The 26,349-nt window shown below is 50.3% G+C and overlaps 1 protein-coding gene across 1 annotated transcript; it reads right to left on the bottom strand.

The window, feature by feature from the left end:
- Nucleotides 1–8,486: 8,486 nt before the first annotated feature.
- LOC106091101 (uncharacterized) lies at nt 8,487–19,054 on the bottom strand. Its single transcript, XM_013257529.2, has 2 exons — nt 18,341–19,054; nt 8,487–9,315 (listed from the first exon to the last, which is right to left on the bottom strand). The coding sequence occupies exons 1-2, from the start codon at nt 18,939–18,941 to the stop codon at nt 8,555–8,557; spliced, it is 1,362 nt and encodes a 453-aa protein (XP_013112983.2). The 5' UTR covers nt 18,942–19,054; the 3' UTR covers nt 8,487–8,554.
- Between the last annotated feature and the right edge of the window lie 7,295 nt (nt 19,055–26,349).

The following is a 26,349-nucleotide window of genomic DNA, read 5'->3' as shown; positions in this document are numbered from 1 at the left end:
CCTCTCAGATATATCGCCCCAATGTGAATATCATATTCGTGCTCTACTCCCAAACTCCCTTTCATTTGAGCCTTATAGTGCTATGGACGGTAAATAAGTCCGGTATGAGAGTATATTTTTGGGGGTGAGGTGGACCGTCATATATCAGATTTGTTCTCTAGTCTCAAATACATTTTATTTGAGCCCCATATTGTCATTACTTCCATTTAGCGAGCCTTGGAGGTGGCGCTATGTTTCCCACCCTAAATAAGGATACCAAATTTCTGTTTTTGAGTTATTAAAAACAAACTAAATCTTAAATAGACCCATCTCCGAGATTTGGAGTTTTTGAAACTAAGGTAAGGGGGGAGTCCGCCCATTATAAATGGGATGTTAGATCAACTTCATTCTCCTAGTTTTGGTGGTGGATTGGAGTAGCCAAACCCTTTGCCCCGAAAGTGGATATAAGATTCATACTCTACTCCCAAAAGTCACATCTGAGCTACATATTGGTATACACGGTATATGTGTTTAGTTGTCAGGGGGTTTAGGTGAGGCGTCCCTGAAACACTTTGCCATAAAGCAGTTATCAGATTTGAGCCCCTTATTGTCATAATCCACAAATATGTCCACTTTAAGGGGTATCTACGAAGGGGTGGCCACCCACGCACTTAGCCCTGAAGAAATATCAGCATCGAGCTCTACTCTCAAATCTTTTATTTGAGCCCCAATAGCCAATGACTTAGGAGGAGTTTATGGGGTGCGACGACCTCCAAAACACTTGGCCTCAAAATTGGATATCAAATTCGTTTTCTACTATCAAATACCAATTATTTGTGCTCCTTATTGCTAAACATGGTCGGTTTGAAGGGAGTTTAGGGGGCAGACCCTGAAATTACATCCGCATCGTAGTAGAGCATGATTTTGTTTGGCTCTATAATGTCAAGGTGGCTATCAAGATGTTCAGGGCAGGTCTCGTTCAGATCCACACAAATTATGCCGGTCCCAGACTCTATCCCAAATATGTATATCAGATTCGTAGTCAACTCCCAATGCCCTTTCATTTGATACCCATTTGTGACATTGGACATTCATGCCCGTTTAAGGGGCTTTGGGGTTGGGGAGGCCCCGTAGACACCTCGGACCAAATTTTTATAACAGATGTGTACTCAATTTCCAAACACCTTTCATTTGATATCCATATTGTCCCAATTGGTAAATAAGCCCTTCTGGGGGGGTGGATAGGCGCCTCGAACGAATAAATTTGTATATCAAATTCTTACTCTACCTTTAAATATCTTTCATATGATATCCATATTGTACCAGTTGGTATATATGTCCTGTGGGGAGATTTTGCGGGGTGGGGAAGCCCCTAAGACACCATGGAATAAATTTTTACGTCAGATTTGTACTCTACTTTTAAATACCTTTCATTTGATATCCATATTGCCCCAAGCGGTGAACGAGTCCTGCTGGGGAGTTTTTCTGGGGTTGGGGACCCCTACGAATGTTTTGGGCGAAATTTGTATTCCAAGTTTGTGCTCTACTTTTAAATACCTTTAATTTGATACCCATATTATCCCAATCGGTACACATGTCCGTCCGAGTGGGTTTTGGGGTGGGGCGTTCCCCCAGGTTATTTGACCCAAAAATTGTATATTAATTTCGGATTTTTGGGGTACAGTAAGGTGGCATACAAAATTTCGCTTAAATCGGTGCATGCATCTCCGAGATCTGGCGCTTTAAAAATGTGGGTAAAGGGGAGGTATATGTCCTATAGAGGGTTTTTTGCCGGTTTTTTGCCAGCCCTCAAATACTAAAATGATGTCAAGTTGAGGGTGCCAGCTGTTTCAACCGATTGGAATGCTGTAACTTGATTACAGCAGACGGATGTACATGCGGACAACTTTAAAACGTCTTAGAATTTTACAAGGATCAAGGATATATATACCTTGTTGTTTTGGTAATGAAAATGTCAATGTGTTGCAAACGGAATGACTAAATGAATATACCCCCTATCACTGGCTAAAAAAGTCCAGCACGAATATTCCTCTGCATTAACGTTTGGTCTTTTTTTTTGGCCTAAGCTCGTTTTTTCCCCTACTTTAAATCGATGGAATAAAGGAAAAAACAAGCAAATCGGATAAGCCTTTTTATGTTTCTCCTATCACTGTGGTATAAAAAGCCACTTAAATGCATATGACCACTTTGTCCGGACAAATGAGCAGGTATTCATTCATAATAATACGACTCAATGTACATTATAATTATACAAAAAAAATGTTTTTTTATTGAAATATGAGAAAAAAATACGAGAAAATGTTAAATACACTCAAAGAATTTAATTGTAGAAATGAAAATCTTAAAAAAAAAATTACATATAAAAATGAGCTAAGTTCAGCCGGGTCGAATATTGGTAACCTACCACCATGGAGGTATGGACTATTTGGGAAATCGGTTAATGCAAATGCAATTTTTGGCCATGAACATTCCACAAAGAGACGGGGACAAACTTCTAACATATCAAGGAGTGCTGTTCGATTCAAGTTTAAGCTCAATGATAAGAGGTCTCCTTTTTATAGCCGAGTCCGAACGGAGCGCCGCATTGCGACATCTCTTTGGAGAGAAGTTTTTACATGGCATAGTACCTAACCCTCATTGCCAGTATTAGGAGGAGAAAACCACCGCTGATGGTCTTGTCAGGTTTCGAACTCAGACGTTGACCATCATGAGATGGACATGCAATCCTCGGCGCTGGAAATATTGATCTAGGACCCTATAAAGTATATATATTATCGATCGTCTCAAAATACTGACTCGAACTAGGCATGTCCGTCCGTCCGTCCCTCGGTCCTTTCTTCCGTCCGTCCTTTCGTCCGTCCTTCCGTCCGTCCTTTCGTCCGTCCTTTCGTCCGTCCTTTCATCCGTCCTTCCGTCCGTCCTTTTGTCCGTCCTTCCGTCCGTCCTTCCGTCCGTCCTTTCGTCCGTCCTTTCGTCCGTCCTTCCGTCCGTCTTTTCGTCCGTCCTTTCGTCCGTCCTTTCGTCCGTCCTTCCGTCCGTCCTTCCGTCCGTCCTTTCGTCCGTCCATCCGTCCGTCCTTCCGTCCGTCCTTCCGTCCGTCCTTCCGTCCGTCCTTCCTTCCGTCCTTCCGTCCGTCCTTCCGTCCGTCCTTCCATCCGTCCTTCCGTCCGTCCTTCCGTCCGTCCTTCCGTCCGTCCTTCCGTCCGTCCTTCCGTCCGTCCTTCCGTCCGTCCTTCCGTCCGTCCGTCCTTCCGTCCGTCCTTCCGTCCGTCCTTCCGTCCGTCCTTCCGTCCGTCCTTCCTTCCGTCCGTCCGTCCTTCCGTCCGTCCTTCCGTCCGTCCTTCCGTCCGTCCTTCCGTCCGTCCTTCCGTCCGTCCTTCCGTCCGTCCTTCCGTCCGTCCTTCCGTCCGTCCTTCCGTCCGTCCTTCCGTCCGTCCTTCCGTCCGTCCTTTCGTCCGTCCTTCCGTCCTTCCGTCCGTCCTTCCGTCCGTCCTTCCGTCCGTCCTTCCGTCCGTCCTTCCGTCCGTCCTTCCGTCCGTCCATCCGTCCGTCCTTCCGTCCGTCCTTCCGTCCGTCCTTCCGTCCGTCCGTCCGTCCGTCCTTCCGTCCGTCCTTCCGTCCGTCCTTCCGTCCGTCTGTTGAAATCACGATAGCGGTCGAACGTGTAAAGCTAGCCGCTTGAAATTTTGTACAGATACAACGGCTATGCTAATTACAGTCCAAATTGGTCTATAACCTGATATAGCTCCCACATAAACCAATCTCCCGATTTGACTTCTTGAGCCCTAACAAGCCGCAATTTTTGTCCGATTTGTCTAAAATTTTGCATGAAGTGTTCTGTTACGACTTCCAATAACTGTGTTAGGTACGGTCCCAATCGGTAAAGAACCTGACATAGCTCCCATATAGACCGATCTCCCGATTTCACTTCTTCAGCCCTTAGACGCCGCAATTTTTGTCTGGTTTGGCTGAAATTTGGCAATTGGTGTTCTGTTATGACTTCCAACAACTTCGCCAAGTACGGCTCGAATCGGTAAAGAACCTGATATAACTCCCATATAAACCGATCTTCCGGTTTCACTTATTGAGTCCTTACAAGCCGCAATTGTACTCCGATTAGGCATAAATTTTGCATGTAGTGTTCTGTTACGACCACGAACAACTGTGCCAAATACGGTCCATATCAGTCTATAGCCTTGTAAAGCTCCCCTGTAATACTTATTTTTGGAGACGTCCTTTAATTTAAGCCCCAACTCATTCTCCTAGCGCTGCTCGTTGGCGCTGGGCAAACATTCCCCATGCACCAGTCAATCGATCATTTAGTCAATCACTCAGTCAGTCACGGAGCTCTTTTATATGTATAAACTAGCTGAACAGGGCCCGCTCCGCTGCGCCTTCTTTCACTCTCTTATTTTATCTGAGCCTTATACTGGCACGATCAGGAAATAAGTCCTGTTTGGGGGTGCTTGTATGGCCTTTCAGGTATTTCGCCCCAATGTGGATATCATATTGGTGCTTCACTCCCAAATACCTTTCATTTGAACCCCATGTTGTCATTATTAGTCTGTATTTCCATTTGGCGGGCTTTGGAGGCGGTGCGGTCCCCCTAAATATCTCACCCTAAATAAGGATACCGAATTTCCATTTTATTTCCAGTTATTATAAACAAACTAAATTTCGCCTAAATCGTCCCACCCATCTCCGAGATCTTGCGTTTGTGAAAATTGAGTAAGGGGAGGGTCCGTCCAATAAAATTTGGATGTTAGATCTTCTTGGTATGGGTGGTGAATTGGAGTAGCCAAACCCTTTGCCCCGAAAGTGGATATCAGATTCATACTCTACTCCCAAAAACCGCATGTGTGGTTTAGGGGGAGTTTATGAGATCTACATGCCCTGCTGAACAGCAGGACGACAGGACGACTCTACTGACATAGATCTATCGTGATGATCTAATATGCCCACTTGGGTTAGTATTGGTTTTGGGGCGGCCCCCTTGGTAATTACACCCAATTTTTAATATTCAATAATCATATTCGAGTTCACATTGGAGTTCCATGTGGTCCCGGTCGTTCCACTTTTGATTTTGGGCGGTGCTTTTGATGCGGTTTTGGGCTTGGGTCGGAGCCCTAGGTACTTGGATTTCTGATACCATAGTCATATTCTATTCCCGAGTACCATTCATTAGAATCCCATTCTGTTTTGATCGCTCCACATTGGTTTTTGGAGGTTTTGGGCTTGCAACGGCTCCCTAGATACTTACATTTTCATACTCTTCTCTCGAATACCTTTCATTGGTGTCCTAATATATTGTCACGATCGGTCAACTTTTTATTTAGGCGGTATTCGTGGGGGACGCCCTAGGTGTTTGGATCCAATTTTTAGCACCATATTCGTATTAAACTCCCAAATACCCTTCTTCTGAGTCCCATATTGTCCAAATCGGAATATGTCCTGCTGGGGGATTTCTGGGGGGTGGGGAGACCCCTCGGTCACCAAGGAATACATTTTCATGTCAGATTTTTACTCAACTTTGAAATACCTTTCATTTGATACCCATATTGACCAAAGCGATAAAAGTGCCTTGTTGGGTGGTGTTTTTGGGGGTGGGGGACCCCCCGACTCTTTCTGTGACATTTTTATGCCAAGTACCTACTCCACTCTGGAGTACCTTTCATTTGATGCCCATATTGACCCAATCGGTAAACTTGTCCGTCCGGGTGGGTTTTGGGATGGGACGTCCCCCTGGTTATTTGACATCAAAATTTTGTACCAATTTCGTGTTTTTTTGGGGTACCATAAGGTGGCATACAAAATTTCGGTGCACCCATCTCCGCGATCTGGCGTTTTAGAAAATTAGGGTAAGGGGGAGGGTCCGCCCCCCACCCCCCCCCCCCCCCCCCCTTTAAATATAAAAAAAATTAAGTACCCTATTTTGACCGCTCTACTGTCTGTGAAAATTTCATGAAAATCGGTTGACCCTTCTCCGAGATCTGGCTTTTTAGAAAATTGGGGTAAGGGGGAGAGTCCGCACCCCCTTCCAGATATCAAAAAATTAAGTACCCTATTTTCACTGTAGGGGTCAACCTACCATCTCTGAAAATTTCATGAAAATCGGTTGACCCAATTCCGTGATCTGGCGTTTTAGAAAATTAGGGTAAGGGGGAGGGTCCGCCCCCCCTTCAGATATCAAAAAAGTAAGTACCCTATTTTGACTGTGGGGGTCAAGCTCTACCCTCTGTGATAATTTCATGAAAATCGGTTGACCCATCTCCGAGATCTGGCGTTTTAGAAAATTAGGGTAAGGGGGAGAGTCCGCACCCCCTTCCAGATATCAAAAAATTAAGTACCCTATTTTCACTGTAGGGGTCAACCTACCATCTGTGAAAATTTCATGAAAATCGGTTGACCCATCTCCGAGATCTGGCGTTTTAGAAAATTAGGGTAAGGGGGAGAGTCCGGCCCCCCCCTTCAGATATCAAAAAATTAAGTACCCTATTTTGACTGTAGGGGTCAAGCTCTACCCTCTGTGATAATTTCATGAAAATCGGTTGACTCATCTCCGAGATCTGGCGTTTTAGAAAATTAGGGTAAGGGGGAGGGTCCGAAATTTCAGCACAATCGAGTAAGAATTGCACATTCTAGATATTCAAGAACTACAATAATTCGGGAGAGCGGTTTATATGGAAGCTCTATCATGGTCCGATTTAGACCACATTTGGCACGAATATTGGAGGTCATAGTAGAATTCATTGTGCAAAATTTCAGCCAAATCAGTTATTAATTGGGCATTCTAAAACCCCACGATAAATATTTTATGAGACTATGGACCAATGCAGACCACATTTGCCGCGAATGTTGGGGGTAGAACTCCTTGTGTAAAGTGTCAGTAAAATCGATTACGAATTGGGCGTACTAGAGTTCCAAGAAGTAGATTCAGGATAGCGGTTTTTTGGAAGCTTTATTGAGTTATGGTCCGACTCGGGAGATCGGCTTACGTAGGACCTTCTATATCAGGTTACGGATCAATTCAGACCATACATGACACGAATATTGGAGGTCGCAGAAAATTCGTTGAGCGATATTTCAGCCACATCGGATAAGAATGGAGCCCTATAAGAGTTAAAGAAGTCATATCGTTGGATCGGTTTATATGGGAGCTATATCCAAATCTGAACCGATATCGCCTATTTGCGTTCCCCAACCACCTACAAGAAGTGTGTGTGCAAAATTTCAAGAATTTAGCTTTACCCGTTCGACTGCTATCGTGATTTGTACAGGCGGACCATGTCCGTCCGCTAGGTCGACTCAGAATTTCAAGACGATCAAGAACATATATTCTTGATGGGGTCCCAGATCAACAAACGGAATGACTATATTGGCATGCAAAGGCAAATTTACCCATGAACATTCCACTATTTCGCATTCGCCTATTAAGGCTCCCCATCAAGTGGTTTAAAGGCTAAGAGCTCTTAGGCAATCTTAGGCATTTTAGTGTCCATCATTGTTTAACCAAGAAAGCACTGATATTCACTACTAAGCCCACATGCTATTCTATCCCAACTTCAATTGACCACCACTATTGCCATCGATCGGACATTTAGCCTCCAGTGTAGCATGGGCTAATGTCTCGGTACTTGGCTGGTGAGGCTGTTTTATCAACCTACTTAGAGCCTGCACTTTATTTACAGTCATGCATTAATATTGGCAACAAACCGTCCATAAGTGGGTAATATGCACTCAATGTGTGTATGTGTGTGTGTTAAAGCCATGGTATTGGTGCAATAATGGCAGTCATCAGCATCAGCCGGCAGCTAGAGCTGCAAGCAATCGCATTCACATTCTCAAACATAATGGCCGTGGGCAGGTGCAGGATAATGTAACGTGGTACTAGGTGTGTGTGTGTGTGTGGGTGTGTGTGTGGGTGTGTGTGTCAGAGTTGGGTGTTTGCAAAGCCTTAACTCCCTCCCTTTGAAATATTGCATAGCAAATGCACATGGCCCATATTAACAGCCCATTCAGATTGCCTGCCAAACTATTTTTTCTCTATCTCACACACACACACACACACACACACACACATGCGCGCACACTTATACACCAGTTGAAGCAAAGCACTTTATTGAAAACTGGCATTGCTACGAAAACAAACGCCGAAATTGCCATAAATAAATGTAAAAAGTTTACAGACTCTAACTGCGGAGAGTGGGTCTATAAAAATATGAAAATATGGCACCTTTTATAAATGCAGCCATGAGGAAGCTGCTTTCTTTTTGTTGGACCCTTTGCCTTTTTTGGTTGAATAAAATGGGCTTGGGCTTAAAAAGGCCGAGTGTGTGTCTGTGTGTGTGTGTGGTATATTGCCCAAACCTATAGATTTATGGTTTGGTACAGTGGAACCTATAATGAATTACACTAAAAAGGGTTTTTAAGGAAAGTTGAAAGAAGGGTGCAGCGTAGCCAAGAATCGGTTTGTTGTGCAGGTTAGATTAGTTTGAAAAGTATTTCAGAGTATTTTTTCTTTATTTCACATACATCAAAAACTTTTTTCAAATGTTTAATTTTCCATAGAATCCTTAGCTTGCTTTCCACATTGTCTTTGGGCATTTTTGAATTTCATATTTAAAATGTGCAGCTTGCGCTTCAACATTTTCTCTTCTTTTTCCAAGTTGAAGAGCTCATGTTTCTTTTCCATATATTGATCCACACTTGGAGCCTCAAAATGTTCCATTTTCATGCGCAAGCCCCACAAAGCCTCCATATCCTTGGCATTGGCCTTGTCCAAAATGCGAATTTCATCCTCCAATTTGCCAATGGCCTTTATTGTTGCCAAAGTTTCATTATTCAATTGTTTGGCCTCTTCTTCCAGCTTCAACATGGTTTGTTGCTCCTTTGACATGGCAAGTGAAGCCTTGCCGGCTACCCCCTTAAGCCCGGCCACATGTGCAATCTGCTTATGCAATGTCTTTAATAGTTGCGAGCGTTTAATCATTGACTTTTCAAAATCCAAATGAGAAATGGTACCGCTTAAGTCTGACTTGATAAATAGCTGATTGCGCAATTCTTGGCAATGGTCCTGCAAAGCGGCAGTCTTTAGACGCATTTTAGCAAGCAGAGCGCGAGCATTTTTCATCCAATTATTGATAAACTTTTTGAGTTTACGTTCCAGTTGTTTTTCGGTGGCTGTTTGCAAAAACTCCATGTCCTTGGGATCGCGCAGAAAATGAAGTTTAAAATTATGAGCCGTCTCCTGAGTTTCCTGATACATAAACTGCAATTCTTCCATGTGGCCGCGAAGGATTTTGACTTGGCTTAGAACTGAAAACAAAATTGAAGATGGATAAAGTCTATGTTTTTTAAAACCCACCACCATAAGATGGGGGTATACTAATCTAGTCATTCCGTTCGTAACACCTCGAAATATTGATCTAGGACCCCATATATTCTCGATCGTCTCAAAATTCTGACTCGAACTAGGCATGTCTTCCGTCCGTCCTTCCATCCATCCGTCCGTCCTTCCATCCGTCCGCCCGTCCTTCCTTCCGTTCATCCTTCCGTCCTTCCGTCCGTCCTTCCGTCCGTCCTTCCGTCCGTCCTTCCGTCCGTCCTTCCGTCCGTCCTTCCGTCCGTCCGTCCGCCCGTCCTTCCGTCCGTCCGTCCTTCCGTCCGTCCTTCCGTCCGTCCTTCCGTCCGTCCTTCCGTCCGTCCTTCCGTCCGTCCTTCCGTCCGTCCTTCCGTCCGTCCTTCCGTCCGTCCTTCCGTCCGTCCTTCCGTCCGTCCTTCCGTCCGTCCTTCCGTCCGTCCTTCCGTCCGTCCTTCCGTCCGTCCGTCCGCCCGTCCTTCCGTCCGTCCGTCCTTCCGTCCTTCCGTCCGTCCTTCCGTCCGTCCTTCCGTCCGTCCTTCCGTCCGTCCGTCCTTCCGTCCGTCCTTCCGTCCGTCCTTCCGTCCTTCCGTCCGTCCTTCCGTCCGTCCTTCCGTCCGTCCTTCCGTCCGTCCTTCCGTCCGTCCTTCCGTCCGTCCTTCCGTCCGTCCATCTGTCGGTCCTTCCGTCCGTCCTTCCGTCCGTCCTTCCGTCCGTCCTTCCGTCCGTCCTTCCGTCCGTCCTTCCGTCCGTCCTTCCGTCCGTCCTTCCGTCCGTCCTTCCGTCCGTCCTTCCGTCCGTCCTTCCGTCCGTCCTTCCGTCCGTCCTTCCGTCCGTCCTTCCGTCCGTCCTTCCGTCCGTCCTTCCGTCCGTCCTTCCGTCCGTCCTTCCGTCCGTCCTTCCGTCCGTCCTTCCGTCCGTCCTTCCGTCCGTCCATCCGTCTTTCCGTCCGTCCTTTCGCTCGTCCTTCCGTCCGTCCTTTCGCTCGTCCTTTCGTCCGTCCTTCCGTCCGTCCTTCCGTCCGTCCTTCCGTCCGTCCTTCCGTCCGTCCTTCCGTCCGTCCTTCCGTCCTTCCTTTCCTCCGTCCTTCCTTCCGTCCGTCCTTTCGCTCGTCCTTCCGTCCGTCTTTCCGTCCTTCCGTCCGTCCTTCCTTCCGTCCGTCCTTCCTTCCGTCCGTCCTTTCGCTCGTCCTTCCGTCCGTCTTTCCGTCCGTCCTTCCGTCCGTCCTTCCGTCCGTCCTTCCGTCCGTCCTTCCGTCCGTCCTTCCGTCCGTCCTTCCGTCCGTCCTTCCGTCCGTCCTTCCGTCCGTCCTTCCGTCCGTCCTTCCGTCCGTCCTTCCGTCCGTCCTTCCGTCCGTCCTTCCGTCCGTCCTTCCGTCCGTCCTTCCGTCCGTCCTTCCGTCCGTCCTTCCGTCCGTCCTTCCGTCCGTCCGTTCTTTCGTCTACCCCTTCCTCCTTCCGTCCTTCCGCACGTCCGTCCTTCCGTCCGTCCGTCCTTCCGTCCGTCCTTCCGTCCTTCCGTCCGTCCTTCCTTCCGTCCGTCCTTTCGCTCGTCCTTCCGTCCGTCTTTCCGTCCTTCCGTCCGTCCTTCCTTCCGTCCGTCCTTCCGTCCGTCCTTCCGTCCGTCCTTCCGTCCGTCCTTCCGTCCGTCCATCCGTCTTTCCGTCCGTCCTTTCGCTCGTCCTTCCGTCCGTCCTTTCGCTCGTCCTTTCGTCCGTCCTTCCGTCCGTCCTTCCGTCCGTCCTTCCGTCCGTCCTTCCGTCCGTCCTTCCGTCCGTCCTTCCGTCCGTCCTTCCGTCCGTCCTTCCGTCCTTCCTTTCCTCCGTCCTTCCTTTCCTCCGTCCATCCGTCCTTCCATCCATCCTTCCATCCATCCTTCCGTCCATCCGTCCTTCCATCCATCCTTCCGTCCTTCCGTCCGTCCTTCCGTCCGTCCGTCCTTCCGTCCGTCCTTCCGTCCGTCCTTCCGTCCGTCCGTTCTTTCGTCTACCCCTTCCTCCTTCCGTCCTTCCGCACGTCCGTCCTTCCGTCCGTCCGTCCTTCCGTCCGTCCTTCCGTCCGTCCTTCCGTCCTTCCGTCCGTCCTTCCTTCCGTCCGTCCTTTCGCTCGTCCTTCCGTCCGTCTTTCCGTCCTTCCGTCCGTCCTTCCTTCCGTCCGTCCTTTCGCTCGTCCTTCCGTCCGTCTTTCCGTCCGTCCTTCCGTCCGTCCTTCCGTCCGTCCGTCCGTCCTTCCGTCCGTCCTTCCGTCCGTCCTTCCGTCCGTCCTTCCGTCCGTCCTTCCGTCCGTCCTTCCGTCCGTCCTTCCGTCCGTCCTTCCGTCCGTCCTTCCGTCCGTCCGTCCGTCCTTCCGTCCGTCCTTCCGTCCGTCCTTCCGTCCGTCCTTCCGTCCGTCCTTCCGTCCGTCCTTCCGTCCGTCCTTCCGTCCGTCCTTCCGTCCGTCCATCTGTCCTTCCGTCCGTCCTTCCGTCCGTCCTTCCGTCCGTCCATCTGTCGGTCCTTCCGTCCGTCCGTCCTTCCTTTCCTCCGTCCATCCGTCCTTCCATCCATCCTTCCATCCATCCTTCCGTCCATCCGTCCTTCCATCCATCCTTCCGTCCTTCCGTCCGTCCTTCCGTCCGTCCTTCCGTCCGTCCTTCCGTCCGTCCTTCCGTCCGTCCTTCCGTCCGTCCTTCCGTCCGTCCTTCCGTCCGTCCGTTCTTTCGTCTACCCCTTCCTCCTTCCGTCCTTCCGCACGTCCGTCCTTCCGTCCGTCCGTCCTTCCGTCCGTCCTTCCGTCCGTCCTTCCGTCCTTCCGTCCGTCCTTCCGTCCGTCCTTCCGTCCTTCCGTCCGTCCTTCCGTCCGTCCTTCCGTCCGTCCTTCCGTCCGTCCGTCCTTCCGTCCGTCCTTCCGTCCGTCCTTCCGTCCGTCCTTCCGTCCGTCCGTCCTTCCGTCCGTCCTTCCGTCCGTCCTTCCGTCCGTCCTTCCGTCCGTCCGTCCTTCCGTCCGTCCTTCCGTCCGTCCATCTGTCGGTCCTTCCGTCCGTCCTTCCGTCCGTCCTTCCGTCCGTCCTTCCGTCCGTCCTTCCGTCCGTCCTTCTGTCGGTCCTTCCGTCCGTCCTTCCGTCCGTCCTTCCGTCCGTCCTTCCGTCCGTCCTTCCGTCCGTCCTTTCCGTCCGTCCTTTCGCTCGTCCTTCCGTCCGTCCTTTCGCTCGTCCTTTCGTCCGTCCTTCCGTCCGTCCTTCCGTCCGTCCTTCCGTCCGTCCTTCCGTCCGTCCTTCCGTCCTTCCTTTCCTCCGTCCTTCCTTCCGTCCGTCCTTTCGCTCGTCCTTCCGTCCGTCTTTCCGTCCTTCCGTCCGTCCTTCCTTCCGTCCGTCCTTCCTTCCGTCCGTCCTTTCGCTCGTCCTTCCGTCCGTCTTTCCGTCCGTCCTTCCGTCCGTCCTTCCGTCCGTCCTTCCGTCCGTCCTTCCGTCCGTCCTTCCGTCCGTCCTTCCGTCCGTCCTTCCGTCCGTCCTTCCGTCCGTCCTTCCGTCCGTCCTTCCGTCCGTCCTTCCGTCCGTCCTTCCGTCCGTCCTTCCGTCCGTCCTTCCGTCCGTCCTTCCGTCCGTCCTTCCGTCCGTCCTTCCGTCCGTCCTTCCGTCCGTCCTTCCGTCCGTCCTTCCGTCCGTCCTTCCGTCCGTCCTTCCGTCCGTCCTTCCGTCCGTCCTTCCGTCCGTCCTTCCGTCCGTCCATCCGTCTTTCCGTCCGTCCTTTCGCTCGTCCTTCCGTCCGTCCTTTCGCTCGTCCTTTCGTCCGTCCTTCCGTCCGTCCTTCCGTCCGTCCTTCCGTCCGTCCTTCCGTCCGTCCTTCCGTCCGTCCTTCCGTCCGTCCTTCCGTCCGTCCTTCCGTCCGTCCTTCCGTCCTTCCTTTCCTCCGTCTTTCCTTTCCTCCGTCCATCCGTCCTTCCATCCATCCTTCCATCCATCCTTCCGTCCATCCGTCCTTCCATCCATCCTTCCGTCCTTCCGTCCGTCCTTCCGTCCGTCCGTCCTTCCGTCCGTCCTTCCGTCCGTCCTTCCGTCCGTCCGTTCTTTCGTCTACCCCTTCCTCCTTCCGTCCTTCCGCACGTCCGTCCTTCCGTCCGTCCGTCCTTCCGTCCGTCCTTCCGTCCGTCCTTCCGTCCTTCCGTCCGTCCTTCCTTCCGTCCGTCCTTTCGCTCGTCCTTCCGTCCGTCTTTCCGTCCTTCCGTCCGTCCTTCCTTCCGTCCGTCCTTCCGTCCGTCCTTCCGTCCGTCCTTCCGTCCGTCCTTCCGTCCGTCCTTCCGTCCGTCCTTCCGTCCTTCCTTTCCTCCGTCCTTCCTTTCCTCCGTCCATCCGTCCTTCCATCCATCCTTCCATCCATCCTTCCGTCCATCCGTCCTTCCATCCATCCTTCCGTCCTTCCGTCCGTCCTTCCGTCCGTCCGTCCTTCCGTCCGTCCTTCCGTCCGTCCTTCCGTCCGTCCGTTCTTTCGTCTACCCCTTCCTCCTTCCGTCCTTCCGCACGTCCGTCCTTCCGTCCGTCCGTCCTTCCGTCCGTCCTTCCGTCCGTCCTTCCGTCCTTCCGTCCGTCCTTCCTTCCGTCCGTCCTTTCGCTCGTCCTTCCGTCCGTCTTTCCGTCCTTCCGTCCGTCCTTCCTTCCGTCCGTCCTTTCGCTCGTCCTTCCGTCCGTCTTTCCGTCCGTCCTTCCGTCCGTCCTTCCGTCCGTCCGTCCGTCCTTCCGTCCGTCCTTCCGTCCGTCCTTCCGTCCGTCCTTCCGTCCGTCCTTCCGTCCGTCCTTCCGTCCGTCCTTCCGTCCGTCCTTCCGTCCGTCCTTCCGTCCGTCCGTCCGTCCTTCCGTCCGTCCTTCCGTCCGTCCTTCCGTCCGTCCTTCCGTCCGTCCTTCCGTCCGTCCTTCCGTCCGTCCTTCCGTCCGTCCTTCCGTCCGTCCATCTGTCCTTCCGTCCGTCCTTCCGTCCGTCCTTCCGTCCGTCCATCTGTCGGTCCTTCCGTCCGTCCGTCCTTCCTTTCCTCCGTCCATCCGTCCTTCCATCCATCCTTCCATCCATCCTTCCGTCCATCCGTCCTTCCATCCATCCTTCCGTCCTTCCGTCCGTCCTTCCGTCCGTCCTTCCGTCCGTCCTTCCGTCCGTCCTTCCGTCCGTCCTTCCGTCCGTCCTTCCGTCCGTCCTTCCGTCCGTCCGTTCTTTCGTCTACCCCTTCCTCCTTCCGTCCTTCCGCACGTCCGTCCTTCCGTCCGTCCGTCCTTCCGTCCGTCCTTCCGTCCGTCCTTCCGTCCGTCCTTCCGTCCTTCCGTCCGTCCTTCCGTCCGTCCTTCCGTCCTTCCGTCCGTCCTTCCGTCCGTCCTTCCGTCCGTCCTTCCGTCCGTCCGTCCTTCCGTCCGTCCTTCCGTCCGTCCTTCCGTCCGTCCTTCCGTCCGTCCGTCCTTCCGTCCGTCCTTCCGTCCGTCCTTCCGTCCGTCCTTCCGTCCGTCCGTCCTTCCGTCCGTCCTTCCGTCCTTCCGTCCGTCCTTCCGTCCGTCCTTCCGTCCGTCCTTCCGTCCGTCCTTCCGTCCGTCCTTCCGTCCGTCCTTCCGTCCGTCCTTCCGTCCTTCCGTCCGTCCTTCCGTCCGTCCTTCCGTCCGTCCTTCCGTCCGTCCTTCCGTCCGTCCTTCAGTCCGTCCGTCCTTCCGTCCGTCCTTCCGTCCGTCCTTCCTTCCGTCCTTCCTTCCGTCCGTCCTTTCGCTCGTCCTTCCGTCCGTCTTTCCGTCCTTCCGTCCGTCCTTCCTTCCGTCCGTCCTTTCGCTCGTCCTTCCGTCCGTCTTTCCGTCCGTCCTTCCGTCCGTCCTTCCGTCCGTCCTTCCGTCCGTCCTTCCGTCCGTCCTTCCGTCCGTCCTTCCGTCCGTCCTTCCGTCCGTCCTTCCGTCCGTCCTTCCGTCCGTCCTTCCGTCCGTCCATCTGTCGGTCCTTCCGTCCGTCCTTCCGTCCGTCCTTCCGTCCGTCCTTCCGTCCGTCCTTCCGTCCGTCCTTCCGTCCGTCCTTCTGTCGGTCCTTCCGTCCGTCCTTCCGTCCGTCCTTCCGTCCGTCCTTCCGTCCGTCCTTCCGTCCGTCCTTTCCGTCCGTCCTTTCGCTCGTCCTTCCGTCCGTCCTTTCGCTCGTCCTTTCGTCCGTCCTTCCGTCCGTCCTTCCGTCCGTCCTTCCGTCCGTCCTTCCGTCCGTCCTTCCGTCCGTCCTTCCGTCCGTCCTTCCGTCCTTCCTTTCCTCCGTCCTTCCTTCCGTCCGTCCTTTCGCTCGTCCTTCCGTCCGTCTTTCCGTCCTTCCGTCCGTCCTTCCTTCCGTCCGTCCTTCCTTCCGTCCGTCCTTTCGCTCGTCCTTCCGTCCGTCTTTCCGTCCGTCCTTCCGTCCGTCCTTCCGTCCGTCCTTCCGTCCGTCCTTCCGTCCGTCCTTCCGTCCGTCCTTCCGTCCGTCCTTCCGTCCGTCCTTCCGTCCGTCCTTCCGTCCGTCCTTCCGTCCGTCCTTCCGTCCGTCCTTCCGTCCGTCCTTCCGTCCGTCCTTCCGTCCGTCCTTCCGTCCGTCCTTCCGTCCGTCCTTCCGTCCGTCCTTCCGTCCGTCCTTCCGTCCGTCCTTCCGTCCGTCCTTCCGTCCGTCCTTCCGTCCGTCCTTCCGTCCGTCCTTCCGTCCGTCCTTCCGTCCGTCCATCCGTCTTTCCGTCCGTCCTTTCGCTCGTCCTTCCGTCCGTCCTTTCGCTCGTCCTTTCGTCCGTCCTTCCGTCCGTCCTTCCGTCCGTCCTTCCGTCCGTCCTTCCGTCCGTCCTTCCGTCCGTCCTTCCGTCCGTCCTTCCGTCCGTCCTTCCGTCCTTCCTTTCCTCCGTCCTTCCTTTCCTCCGTCCATCCGTCCTTCCATCCATCCTTCCATCCATCCTTCCGTCCATCCGTCCTTCCATCCATCCTTCCGTCCTTCCGTCCGTCCTTCCGTCCGTCCGTCCTTCCGTCCGTCCTTCCGTCCGTCCTTCCGTCCGTCCGTTCTTTCGTCTACCCCTTCCTCCTTCCGTCCTTCCGCACGTCCGTCCTTCCGTCCGTCCGTCCTTCCGTCCGTCCTTCCGTCCGTCCTTCCGTCCTTCCGTCCGTCCTTCCTTCCGTCCGTCCTTTCGCTCGTCCTTCCGTCCGTCTTTCCGTCCTTCCGTCCGTCCTTCCTTCCGTCCGTCCTTCCGTCCGTCCTTCCGTCCGTCCTTCCGTCCGTCCTTCCGTCCGTCCTTCCGTCCGTCCTTCCGTCCGTCCTTCCGTCCGTCCTTCCGTCCGTCCTTCCGTCCGTCCTTCCGTCCGTCCTTCCGTCCGTCCTTCCGTCCGTCCTTCCGTCCGTCCTTCCGTCCGTCCTTCCGTCCGTCCTTCCGTCCGTCCTTCCGTCCGTCCTTCCGTCCGTCCTTCCGTCCGTCCATCCGTCTTTCCGTCCGTCCTTTCGCTCGTCCTTCCGTCCGTCCTTTCGCTCGTCCTTTCGTCCGTCCTTCCGTCCGTCCTTCCGTCCTTCCGTCCTTCCGTCCTTCCGTCCGTCCTTCCGTCCGTCCTTCCGTCCGTCCTTCCGTCCGTCCTTCCGTCCGTCCTTCCGTCCGTCCTTCCGTCCTTCCTTTCCTCCGTCCTTCCTTTCCTCCGTCCATCCGTCCTTCCATCCATCCTTCCATCCATCCTTCCGTCCATCCGTCCTTCCATCCATCCTTCCGTCCTTCCGTCCGTCCTTCCGTCCGTCCTTCCGTCCGTCCTTCCGTCCGTCCTTCCGTCCTTCCGTCCGTCCGTCCTTCCGTCCGTCCTTCCGTCCGTCCTTCCGTCCGTCCTTCCGTCCGTCCTTCCGTCCGTCCTTCCGTCCGTCCGTTCTTTCGTCTACCCCTTCCTCCTTCCGTCCTTCCGCACGTCCGTCCTTCCGTCCGTCCGTCCTTCCGTCCGTCCTTCCGTCCGTCCTTCCGTCCTTCCGTCCTTCCGTCCGTCCTTCCGTCCGTCCTTCCGTCCTTCCGTCCGTCCTTCCGTCCGTCCTTCCGTCCGTCCTTCCGTCCGTCCTTCCGTCCGTCCTTCCGTCCGTCCTTCCGTCCGTCCTTCCGTCCGTCCTTCCGTCCGTCCTTCCGTCCGTCCTTCCGTCCGTCCTTCCGTCCGTCCTTCGTCCGTCCTTCCGTCCGTCCTTCCGTCCGTCCGTCCTTCCGTCCGTCCGTCCTTCCGTCCGTCCTTCCGTCCGTCCGTCCTTCCGTCCGTCCTTCCGTCCGTCCGCCTTCCGTCCGTCCTTCCGTCCGTCCTTCCGTCCGTCCTTCCGTCCGTCCTTCCGTCCGTCCTTCCGTCCGTCCTTCCGTCCGTCCTTCCGTCCTTCCGTCCGTCCTTCCGTCCGTCCTTCCGTCCGTCCTTCCGTCCGTCCTTCCGTTCGTCCAACCGTCCTTCCGTCCGTCCCTCCGTCCGTCCTTTCGCTCGTCCTTCCGTCCGTCCTTCCTTTCCTCCGTCCTTCCTTTCCTCCGTCCTTCCTTTCCTCCGTCCATCCGTCCTTCCATCCATCCTTCCGTCCATCCGTCCTTCCATCCATCCTTCCGTCCGTCTGTCCTTCCGTCCGTTCTTTCGTCCGTCCTTCCGTTCGTCCTTTCGTCCGTCCTTCCGTCCGTCATTCCGTCCGTCCTTCCGTCCGTCCTTCCGTCCGTCCTTCCGTCCGTCCTTCCGTCCGTCCTTCCGTCCGTCCTTCCGTCCGTCCTTCCGTCCGTCCTTCCGTCCGTCCTTCCGTCCGTCCTTCCGTCCGTCCTTCCGTCCGTCCTTCCGTCCGTCCTTCCGTCCGTCCTTCCGTCCGTCCTTCCGTCCGTCCTTCCGTCCGTCCTTCCTTTCCTCCGTCCTTTCTTCCTCTTTTTTCTTCCGTCCTTTCCTCCGTCTTTTCGTCCGTCCTTCCTTCCGTCCGTCCTTCAGTCCGTCCTTCCGTCCGTCCTTCCGTCCGTCCTTCCATCCGTCCTTCTTTCCGTCCGACCTCGTCATGTTTTTACTTTTTTCCTTTCAAAATACCTGCACTCTCCATTGCCAGCACCCTCTTTTCAACTTCCATGGCTAATTTTTCTGCCATTTCCGCCTTTGCCTTAAAGTTCAATTTGTACTCCACAGCCGGTTTCCTCTGTGAACTTCCCGTTGTGGTTGTGACAAAAGATCGAGACATGGAAAAACTGGATATCCTATTCCTAATGGCCTGTGTGCTGCTTAGAGATTGTGTGGCATCTTTGGCTCGCACTAATTTTTGACTTGGCGTAGTGGCACGTCTTTGCTGCAGACCTATTAAAAGCTTGGCATCGTTTTTCTTTAAGAAATCGTAGAGATAATGACTTTCCAAGCGGGACATTGCCAATTCACGATTAACCTCTTGTAGGGCGTCATAAAGTTCTAAAACATCGATTTTAGCCATTCTTTCTTCTTGAGCATCTTCGGTTAGTTGAAAGAATGTGTTCAACTGCAGACCATTGATGAATGTTTCCAAAGCCAAATTTGCATCTTCATCCTGATTAGCATAAACTTCTGTTGATCTAGCGCGCGATGAAACTTGGCTGGGATTGGTGTTACTGCGATTAAGGGATGAAAGAGCATCTGTGGCCGAAGATGTCTGAGATTTCTTCATAGTGGCTAATGTTATCAAGCTATTATTGATAGGAATAGATATGATGGATGTTTGTTATTGGAAAAATTAATTAGGTATCGATTGAAAACAAATTTAAAACATGTTGAAATGAATCACTTGGCCTTCCAAGTAGTTTTGATAAATCCAACAAAAGCAAGTAAAAATGTATTAGGTTCAACCGGGCCATTGGTTTTGACATGGTTTTGACACATGGTCCCAAAATTGGTTATCAAATTCGTTTTCTAATCCCAAATACCTTTCATGTGAGCCACATATTCGCATGGTCGAAAAATGTTTACCCTTTGGGGGTATTTTGGCGAAGGGGTAATGCCCTAAATGCATGGTCCTGCATTTGGATATCAAATTCGTATTCTACCCCCAAATACATTTTTTGGAGCCCCATATTGCGATGGGGTATTTTGGGAAAGGGGTAGACCCCCAGAAAATTGGTCCCTCAAGTGGGTATCAGTTCTTGTTCTGCCCTCCAATACCTTTCATTTAAGCCCCACATTGGCATGGTCGGTAAATATGCCCGACTTAGGGGTGTTTTGGGGAGTGGGAAGGTCCCCCAATCACCAAGCCCTCAAAATATATCAGCAACGTGCTCTTTTTTCATATATTTGAACCCCATAATGACATTGGCCTCGAAATTGGATATAAAATTCGTTATCTAATCTCAAATACCATTCACTTAAACTTTTTATTGAAAAAGCCAGCAAATATGTCCGGTTTGGGGTATGGGACCTAAAAACTATCAATATCTAGCTCCACAGTCTTGAAGACCCAAATTGGCTTGGTAAGCAAATACTACTTGGGGGTTTTTATGGTTGTGGGATGTCCCCTAGACAGTTGGTCCCGAATATTGATGTCAGATTCATGGTCTACTCCTAAATTCCCTTCATTTGAGCTCCATTCCATAGTCGACAACTATGAACGGTTCGGAGGGGGTTTTTGGGTGATGGGGCGGCCACTCAGAGACTTGGCCTTGGAAATATATACCAGATTCGTGTTCTACTCTAAAATACCTCTTATTTGAGCCTCATATTGCAATAGTCAGCAAATACTTCCTATTTGGCTGGAGTTATGGGGGTGAGGTGGCCCCATAGACACTTTCCCCGAATATTGATGTCAAATTCTTGCTTTACTCCCAAAGACCTTTCATTTGAGCCCCATATTGCTATGGTCGTAAATTTGTCCCCTTTGGGAGATGTTCTCGGGGATGGGCGGGCCCTCAAACCCTTGGCCCCTCATTTGAATATCAGATTCGTGTTCTACACTCAAATAGCTTTTATTTAAGCCCCATATTGCCATGGTCAGTAAATAAGTCCTGTTTGGGGGGTATTTTGGGGAAGGGGTGGACCCCCAGTAACGTGGTCCCACATTTGGATATCAGATTCGTATTCTACTCGCAAATACCTTTCATTTGAGTCCCATATTGCCTTGGTCGGTAAATATGTCCGATTTAGGGGTGTTTTGGGGGTTGGGGTGGTCCCCCTTGCACTTGGTCCGACAATTGGATATCAGATACGTTTTCTCATCTTAAGTACCTTTCATTTGAGTCCCATATTGTCGTGATTGGTGTATATACATATTTAGTAGGTTTTGGGGTGGGGCGCCCACCCTAGGTCCCTCATCCGAAATTCGGATACCAAATTTTTATAAGAGAGCACACAAAATTTCGCTTAAATCGCACCAACCATCTCCGAGATCTGACGTTTCGGAAAATTTGGGTAAGGGGGAGGGTCCGCTCCCAAATTTCAGCGCGATCGGATAATAAATGAGTCTTTTATGGAAGAGTGCGCGGATATTAATTCGCCCCATGCCACCTTTGTAGAGATGTGCACTTGAGTGATTTTTCACTCACTCTCACGTACACTCACTAGACAAAAAAAATATTCACGCACAAAAGTAGTAGAAGCCGAATCTTGCAAAACCACCACCATGAATTCTGCTTATATATGGACGCTACATCTGGCTACAGACCGATTTGGACCGTACTTGGCACCGCTGTTGATAACAGCACACTACAAGCAGCCAAATCGGACAAAAATTGCGACTTTTAAGCGCTCCAGATGTCAAATCGGGAGATCGTTTAACATGAGAGCCATAGGAATGGGAATTTCAGGCAAATCGGATAAAAAGTGCCGATTCCTGGGGCACTTCCGGGAGATCGGTTTTTGTGGGAGCTATAACAGATTCTTCACCGATTTACTATTACTTGCCACACCGATTTTGCATAAGTGAGCACATAGTATGGCTTATGAAAAGCTATACTGACCTCCTGCAAACTTCCTTTTAACAAAAAAAAAAGCCTTGTCTTCTCACAATCTGGACTTCCTCATGGAATTTTCGCCGTCCAACCGGCCGTTTCACTGTTCCTCAGTGTTAAATGCGCGAACATAGCCCACGTCCTTAACTCGGACTGCGTGGACGCGAAAGGGTTAACCAAGTTTATGGACGGCAGTCCTTTGGTCTTCACTACCAATTCGACTGCTTATTCATTCCCTCCTACTCCACTATGGCCCGGCAGGCAAACGATACGGATACGGTGCCTTTTTCAGAGAAGGCGTTAATCACCATCACAAGACTGTTTCATACCCGAGATCCTGTCGTTAACACATCACCACTTCTTCACACATTCCATGACTGCCCGAATCTCCGCCTATAGATCAGTATTATGGTCAGGCAGTCTAAAACAGATCTCAGTCCCTGGGTTATCAATGTGGACCCCCAGGCCAACTCTGTCCTCGAGTTTTGATTCATTTGTGTAACATGATCTTCCATTCAATTCAATTCATAGCCAGATATAGCCCCCATACAAACCGATCTGCCGATTTGATTTCTTGAGCCCCTGGAAGCCGCAATGGTTATCCGAATTGATTGAAATTTCGCACGGAGTGTTTTATTATGACTTCCAACAACTGTGCCAAGTACGGTCAAAATCGTTCTATAACCTAATATAGCTAAATCGATCTCCCGATTACTCTTCTGCGGCCCCTAGAAACTTCTATTGTGTGTCTGACTTTTCGAAACTGGGCACGTAAACTTCATTTTGAAATTTTGCCCAGGTTCCTCTGTCATTGGCCACTCTTCCGTTTCTGTGCAAACAAAATGTACAACTGTTTGTCATGGATTCATGCATTCACATTCGAAACTTTTCTGCACATTTCAACTTCTGCATGTATGTGCTCATATATCGCAACCATCATACGTGTATGGACCACTTAAAAGTTTACGGGTAACTGAACAATAATGGTGAACAAAGAATCAAAGCTTTGATGGGAAGGGAAATGAAAACCTCCTTTTTTGATTTTAAACAAAAATTTACAAAGCAAGAAATACTCGAGACAGTGATAACTACCAATGTAGTGATTTAATGGAGTTCATTGTAGTGCATTCGAATAAATGAATTTTACTTTAATGAAAACAATCAAAGAAAGCATAAAGTTCGGCCGAGCCGAACTTCAAATCCAACTTCAATATATTATCCGAATTTCGTCTAGGTCCGTTGAAAAATGCACCACTTTTTAACCCATAGCTGTTGCATGGACTATGGTCTGATTTGTCCATACTCGACACGCACCTCTAAGGATACAGCACAGCTCACAGTTCACGAATTTAAGCAAACTCCGGTAATAAATGTTTCTTTTACGCTACCCAGAACCTAAGTTGAGAGATCGGTATAAATGGCAGGTATTTCCAACTATAGTCAAATCTAGACCCTAGTGGGCAAGAAAGTCAGGGGGCCTAACAGAACTCCCCTTGCCAATTTTCTGATAATAAAGGCGCCTTTTATTGGCCTTAGACCTTAAGTTCATTCATAAGGGTGACTTGGGGATGCTGGAAACCAAGCTACGCTTCTGATTGGTTTTGACTTGGCTAAATCCAGCTTTATCTCGATCTTCCCTTATCTCAAATGTGGACACATACCTCCCCGCGGTGTCACCTGGACAGCTGCCTTTAACATCCGTCAAAGGTGGTGAGCTATAATGTGCCACTGGTTCACCCATAGAACTTTGGATACCCACCACCTCGGGTATATATATAAACCATCTTTCGTCATAATCCGAAATTCATAAGCCACTGTGTCAAATTTCAGCGAAATCAGATTTAAAATGTGCCCTTTATAGGGCCAAGATTTTAAATCGAAAGATCGGTCTATATGGCAGCTATATCCAAATCTGAACCGATCTGGGCCAAAATGCAGAGGGCTGTCGAAGTGCCTGACACAACTCACTGTTCCAAATTTCGGCGAACTTGAACAATAAATGCGCCTTTTATGGGTCCAAAGCCATAAATCGAGAGATCGGTCGATAAATCTAAACCGATCTGGGCAAAAATGCAGAGGGCTGTCGAAGTGTCTGACGCAACTCACTGTTCCAAATTTCGGCGAACTTGAACAATAAATGCGCCTTTTATGGGTCCAAAGCCTTAAATCGAGAGATCGGTCTATATGACAGCTATATCCAAATCTGAACCGATCTGGGCCATATTCCTCGAAGATGTCGAAGGGCCTAACTTAACTCATTGTTCCAAATTTCGGCGAACTTGAACAATAAATGCGCCTTTTATGGGTCCAAAGCCTTAAATCGAGAGATCAGTCTATATGACAGCTATATCCAAATCTGAACCGATCTGGGCCAAATTTCAAAAGGATGTCGGAGGTCCTAACACAACTCACTGTCCTGAATTTCGGCGAAATTGGACAATAAATGCGCCTTTTGTGGGACCAAGACCTTAAATTGAGAGATGGGTCTATATGGCAGCTATATCCAAATGTGGACCGATCTGGGCCAAATTGCAAAGGGCTGTCGAAGGACCTAACTTAACTCACTGTCCCAAATTTCGGCGACATCGGACAATAAATGCGCCTTTTATGGGTCCAAAACCTTAAATCGAGAGATCGGTCTATATGGCAGCTATATCCAAATCTAGACCGATCTGGGCCAAATTGCAAAGGGCTATCGAAGTGCCTAACACAACTTACTGTCCCAAATTTCGGCGACATCGGACAATAAATGACCCTTTTATGGGCCCAAAACCTTAAATCGAGAGATCGGTCTATATGGCAGCTATATCCAAATGTGGACCGATCTGGGCCAACTTGCAGAGAGCTGTCGAAGGGCCTAACTTAACACACCTTTACAAATTTCGGCGGCATCGGACAATAAATGCGCCTTTTATAGGCCTGAGACCTTAAATCGGGAGATCGGTCTATATGGCAGCTATATTCAAATCTGGACCGATCTGAGCCAAATTGAATAAGGATGTTGACAAACCTAACATAACTCACAGTTCTAAATTTTGGCAAAATCGGAAAATAAATGCCCCTTTTATGGGCCTGAGACCTTAAAACGAGAGATCGGTCTATATGGCAGCTATATCCAAATGTGGATCGATCTGGGCCAAATTGCAAAGGGCTGTCGAAGGGCCTAACTTAACTCACTGTCCCAAATTTCGGCGACATCGGACAATAAATAGGCCTTTTAGGGGCCCAAGACCTTAAATCGAGGGATCGGTCTATATGGCAACTATATCCAAATCTGAACCGATCTGGACCAAATTAAATAAGGATGTTGACAAGCCTAACATAACTCAAAGTTCCAAATTTCGGCGAAATTGGACAATTAATGCGCCTTATATGGGCCTACAACCATAAATCGAGAGATCGGTCTATATGACAGCTATATCCAAATGTGGACCGATCTGGGCCAAATTCAGGAAAGATGTCGAAGGGCCTAACTTAACTCACTGTCCCAAATTTCGGCGAAATTGGACAATAAATGCGCCTTATATGGGCCCAAGACTTTAAATCGAGGGATCGGTCTATATGGCAGCTATATCCAAATGTGGACCGATCTGAGCCAAATTGAAGAAGGACGTCGAAGGGTCCTAGACAATTCACTGTCCCAATTTTTGGCAAAATCGGACAATAAATGCGCCTTTTATAGGCCTGAGACCTTAAATTGAGAGATCGGTCTATATGGCAGCTATATCCAAATGTGGATCGATCTGGGCCAAATTGCAAAGGGCTGTCGAAGGGCCTAACTTAACTCACTGTCCCAAATTTCGGCGACATCGGACAATAAATAGGCCTTTTAGGGGCCCAAGACCTTAAATCGAGGGATCGGTCTATATGGCAACTATATCCAAATCTGAACCGATCTGGACCAAATTAAATAAGGATGTTGACAAGCCTAACATAACTCAAAGTTCCAAATTTCGGCGAAATTGGACAATTAATGCGCCTTATATGGGCCTACAACCATAAATCGAGAGATCGCTCTATATGACAGCTATATCCAAATCTGAACCGATCTGGGCCATATTCCAGGATGATGTCGAGAGGTCTAACGCAACTCACTGTCTCAAATTTCGGCGACATCGGATAGTAAATAAGCCTTTTATGGGCCCAAAACTTTAAATCGAACGATCGGTCTATATAGCAGCTATATCCAAATCTGGACCGATCTGAGCCAAATTGAAATAAATGCCCTTTTATGGGCCTGAGACTTTAAAACGAGAGATCGGTCTATATGGCAGCTATATCCAACTCTAGACCGATCTGGGCCATATTCCACGAAGATGTCGATGGGCCTAATTTAACTCACTGTCCCAAATTTCGCCGAAATTGGACAATAAAAGCGCATTTTATGGGCCTGAGACCTTAAATCGAGAGATCGCTCTATATGGCAGCTATATCCAAATCTGGACCGATCTGAGCCAAATTGAAGAAGAATGTTGAAGGGCCCTACACAATTCACTGTCCCAAATTTTGGCAAAATCGGATAATAAATGTGGCTTTTATGGGCCTAAGACCCTATATCGGCGGATCGGTCTACATGGGAGCTATATCAAGATATAGTCCCCGCATCCTTCGGTGGTGGGTATAAAAACATAGGTTGGGCGTCGGTTTAGTAACCCATCACCCAGAAAAGCAATTATTTTGAAAAAACGAAGAAGCAAAAAAAAACTGACCTCCCCATATTGTCGGCCCCTGCTAAAGTTTTAAGGACCTTGATTTGCGTATCTGCATCTGGAATGTCCACACTCTTTAAAGGGAGGGTGCAGTGTACGCACTGGCATATGTATTGGAGAAGTATTCGACTCGGAAGGTCACCACAGCAATATCGAGTGGTGACTGCCTATATTATTGTCGGAGACTGAAACACATTGTCTCCGGTGAAAGAGAGGTTAGCCACGCATAAAGGCCAAATTCTTCAACATCAGCTTTACATGCGCCCATGCCCCGACGGAAGACAAGGACGAACAGACCAATAATATTTTGTACGAGCGCCTAGAAAGCGAATATGCCCTATGTCCTACCCATGATATTAAAATCGTTCTGGGTGATTTTAATGTGAAAATAGAGAAGGAAAGTATCTTTGGCCCAATATTCGGAAAATTT

This window comes from Stomoxys calcitrans, chromosome 1 (assembly GCF_963082655.1).
Source record: "Stomoxys calcitrans chromosome 1, idStoCalc2.1, whole genome shotgun sequence".
Classification (NCBI taxonomy): Eukaryota; Metazoa; Arthropoda; class Insecta; order Diptera; family Muscidae; genus Stomoxys; species Stomoxys calcitrans.
The sequence above is the reverse complement of the archived record's forward strand: the minus strand, read 5'-3'. Positions and strand labels throughout refer to the sequence as shown.

Coding starts and splice junctions, on each gene's coding strand:
- LOC106091101 (XM_013257529.2), bottom strand. CDS start 18,941: ATGAAGAAATCTCAGACATCTTCGGCCACAGATGCTCTTTCATCCCTT. Junction 9,316..18,340: donor GCTGGCAATGGAGAGTGCAG/GTATTTTGAAAG, acceptor TTTTGTTTTCAG/TTCTAAGCCAAGTCAAAATC.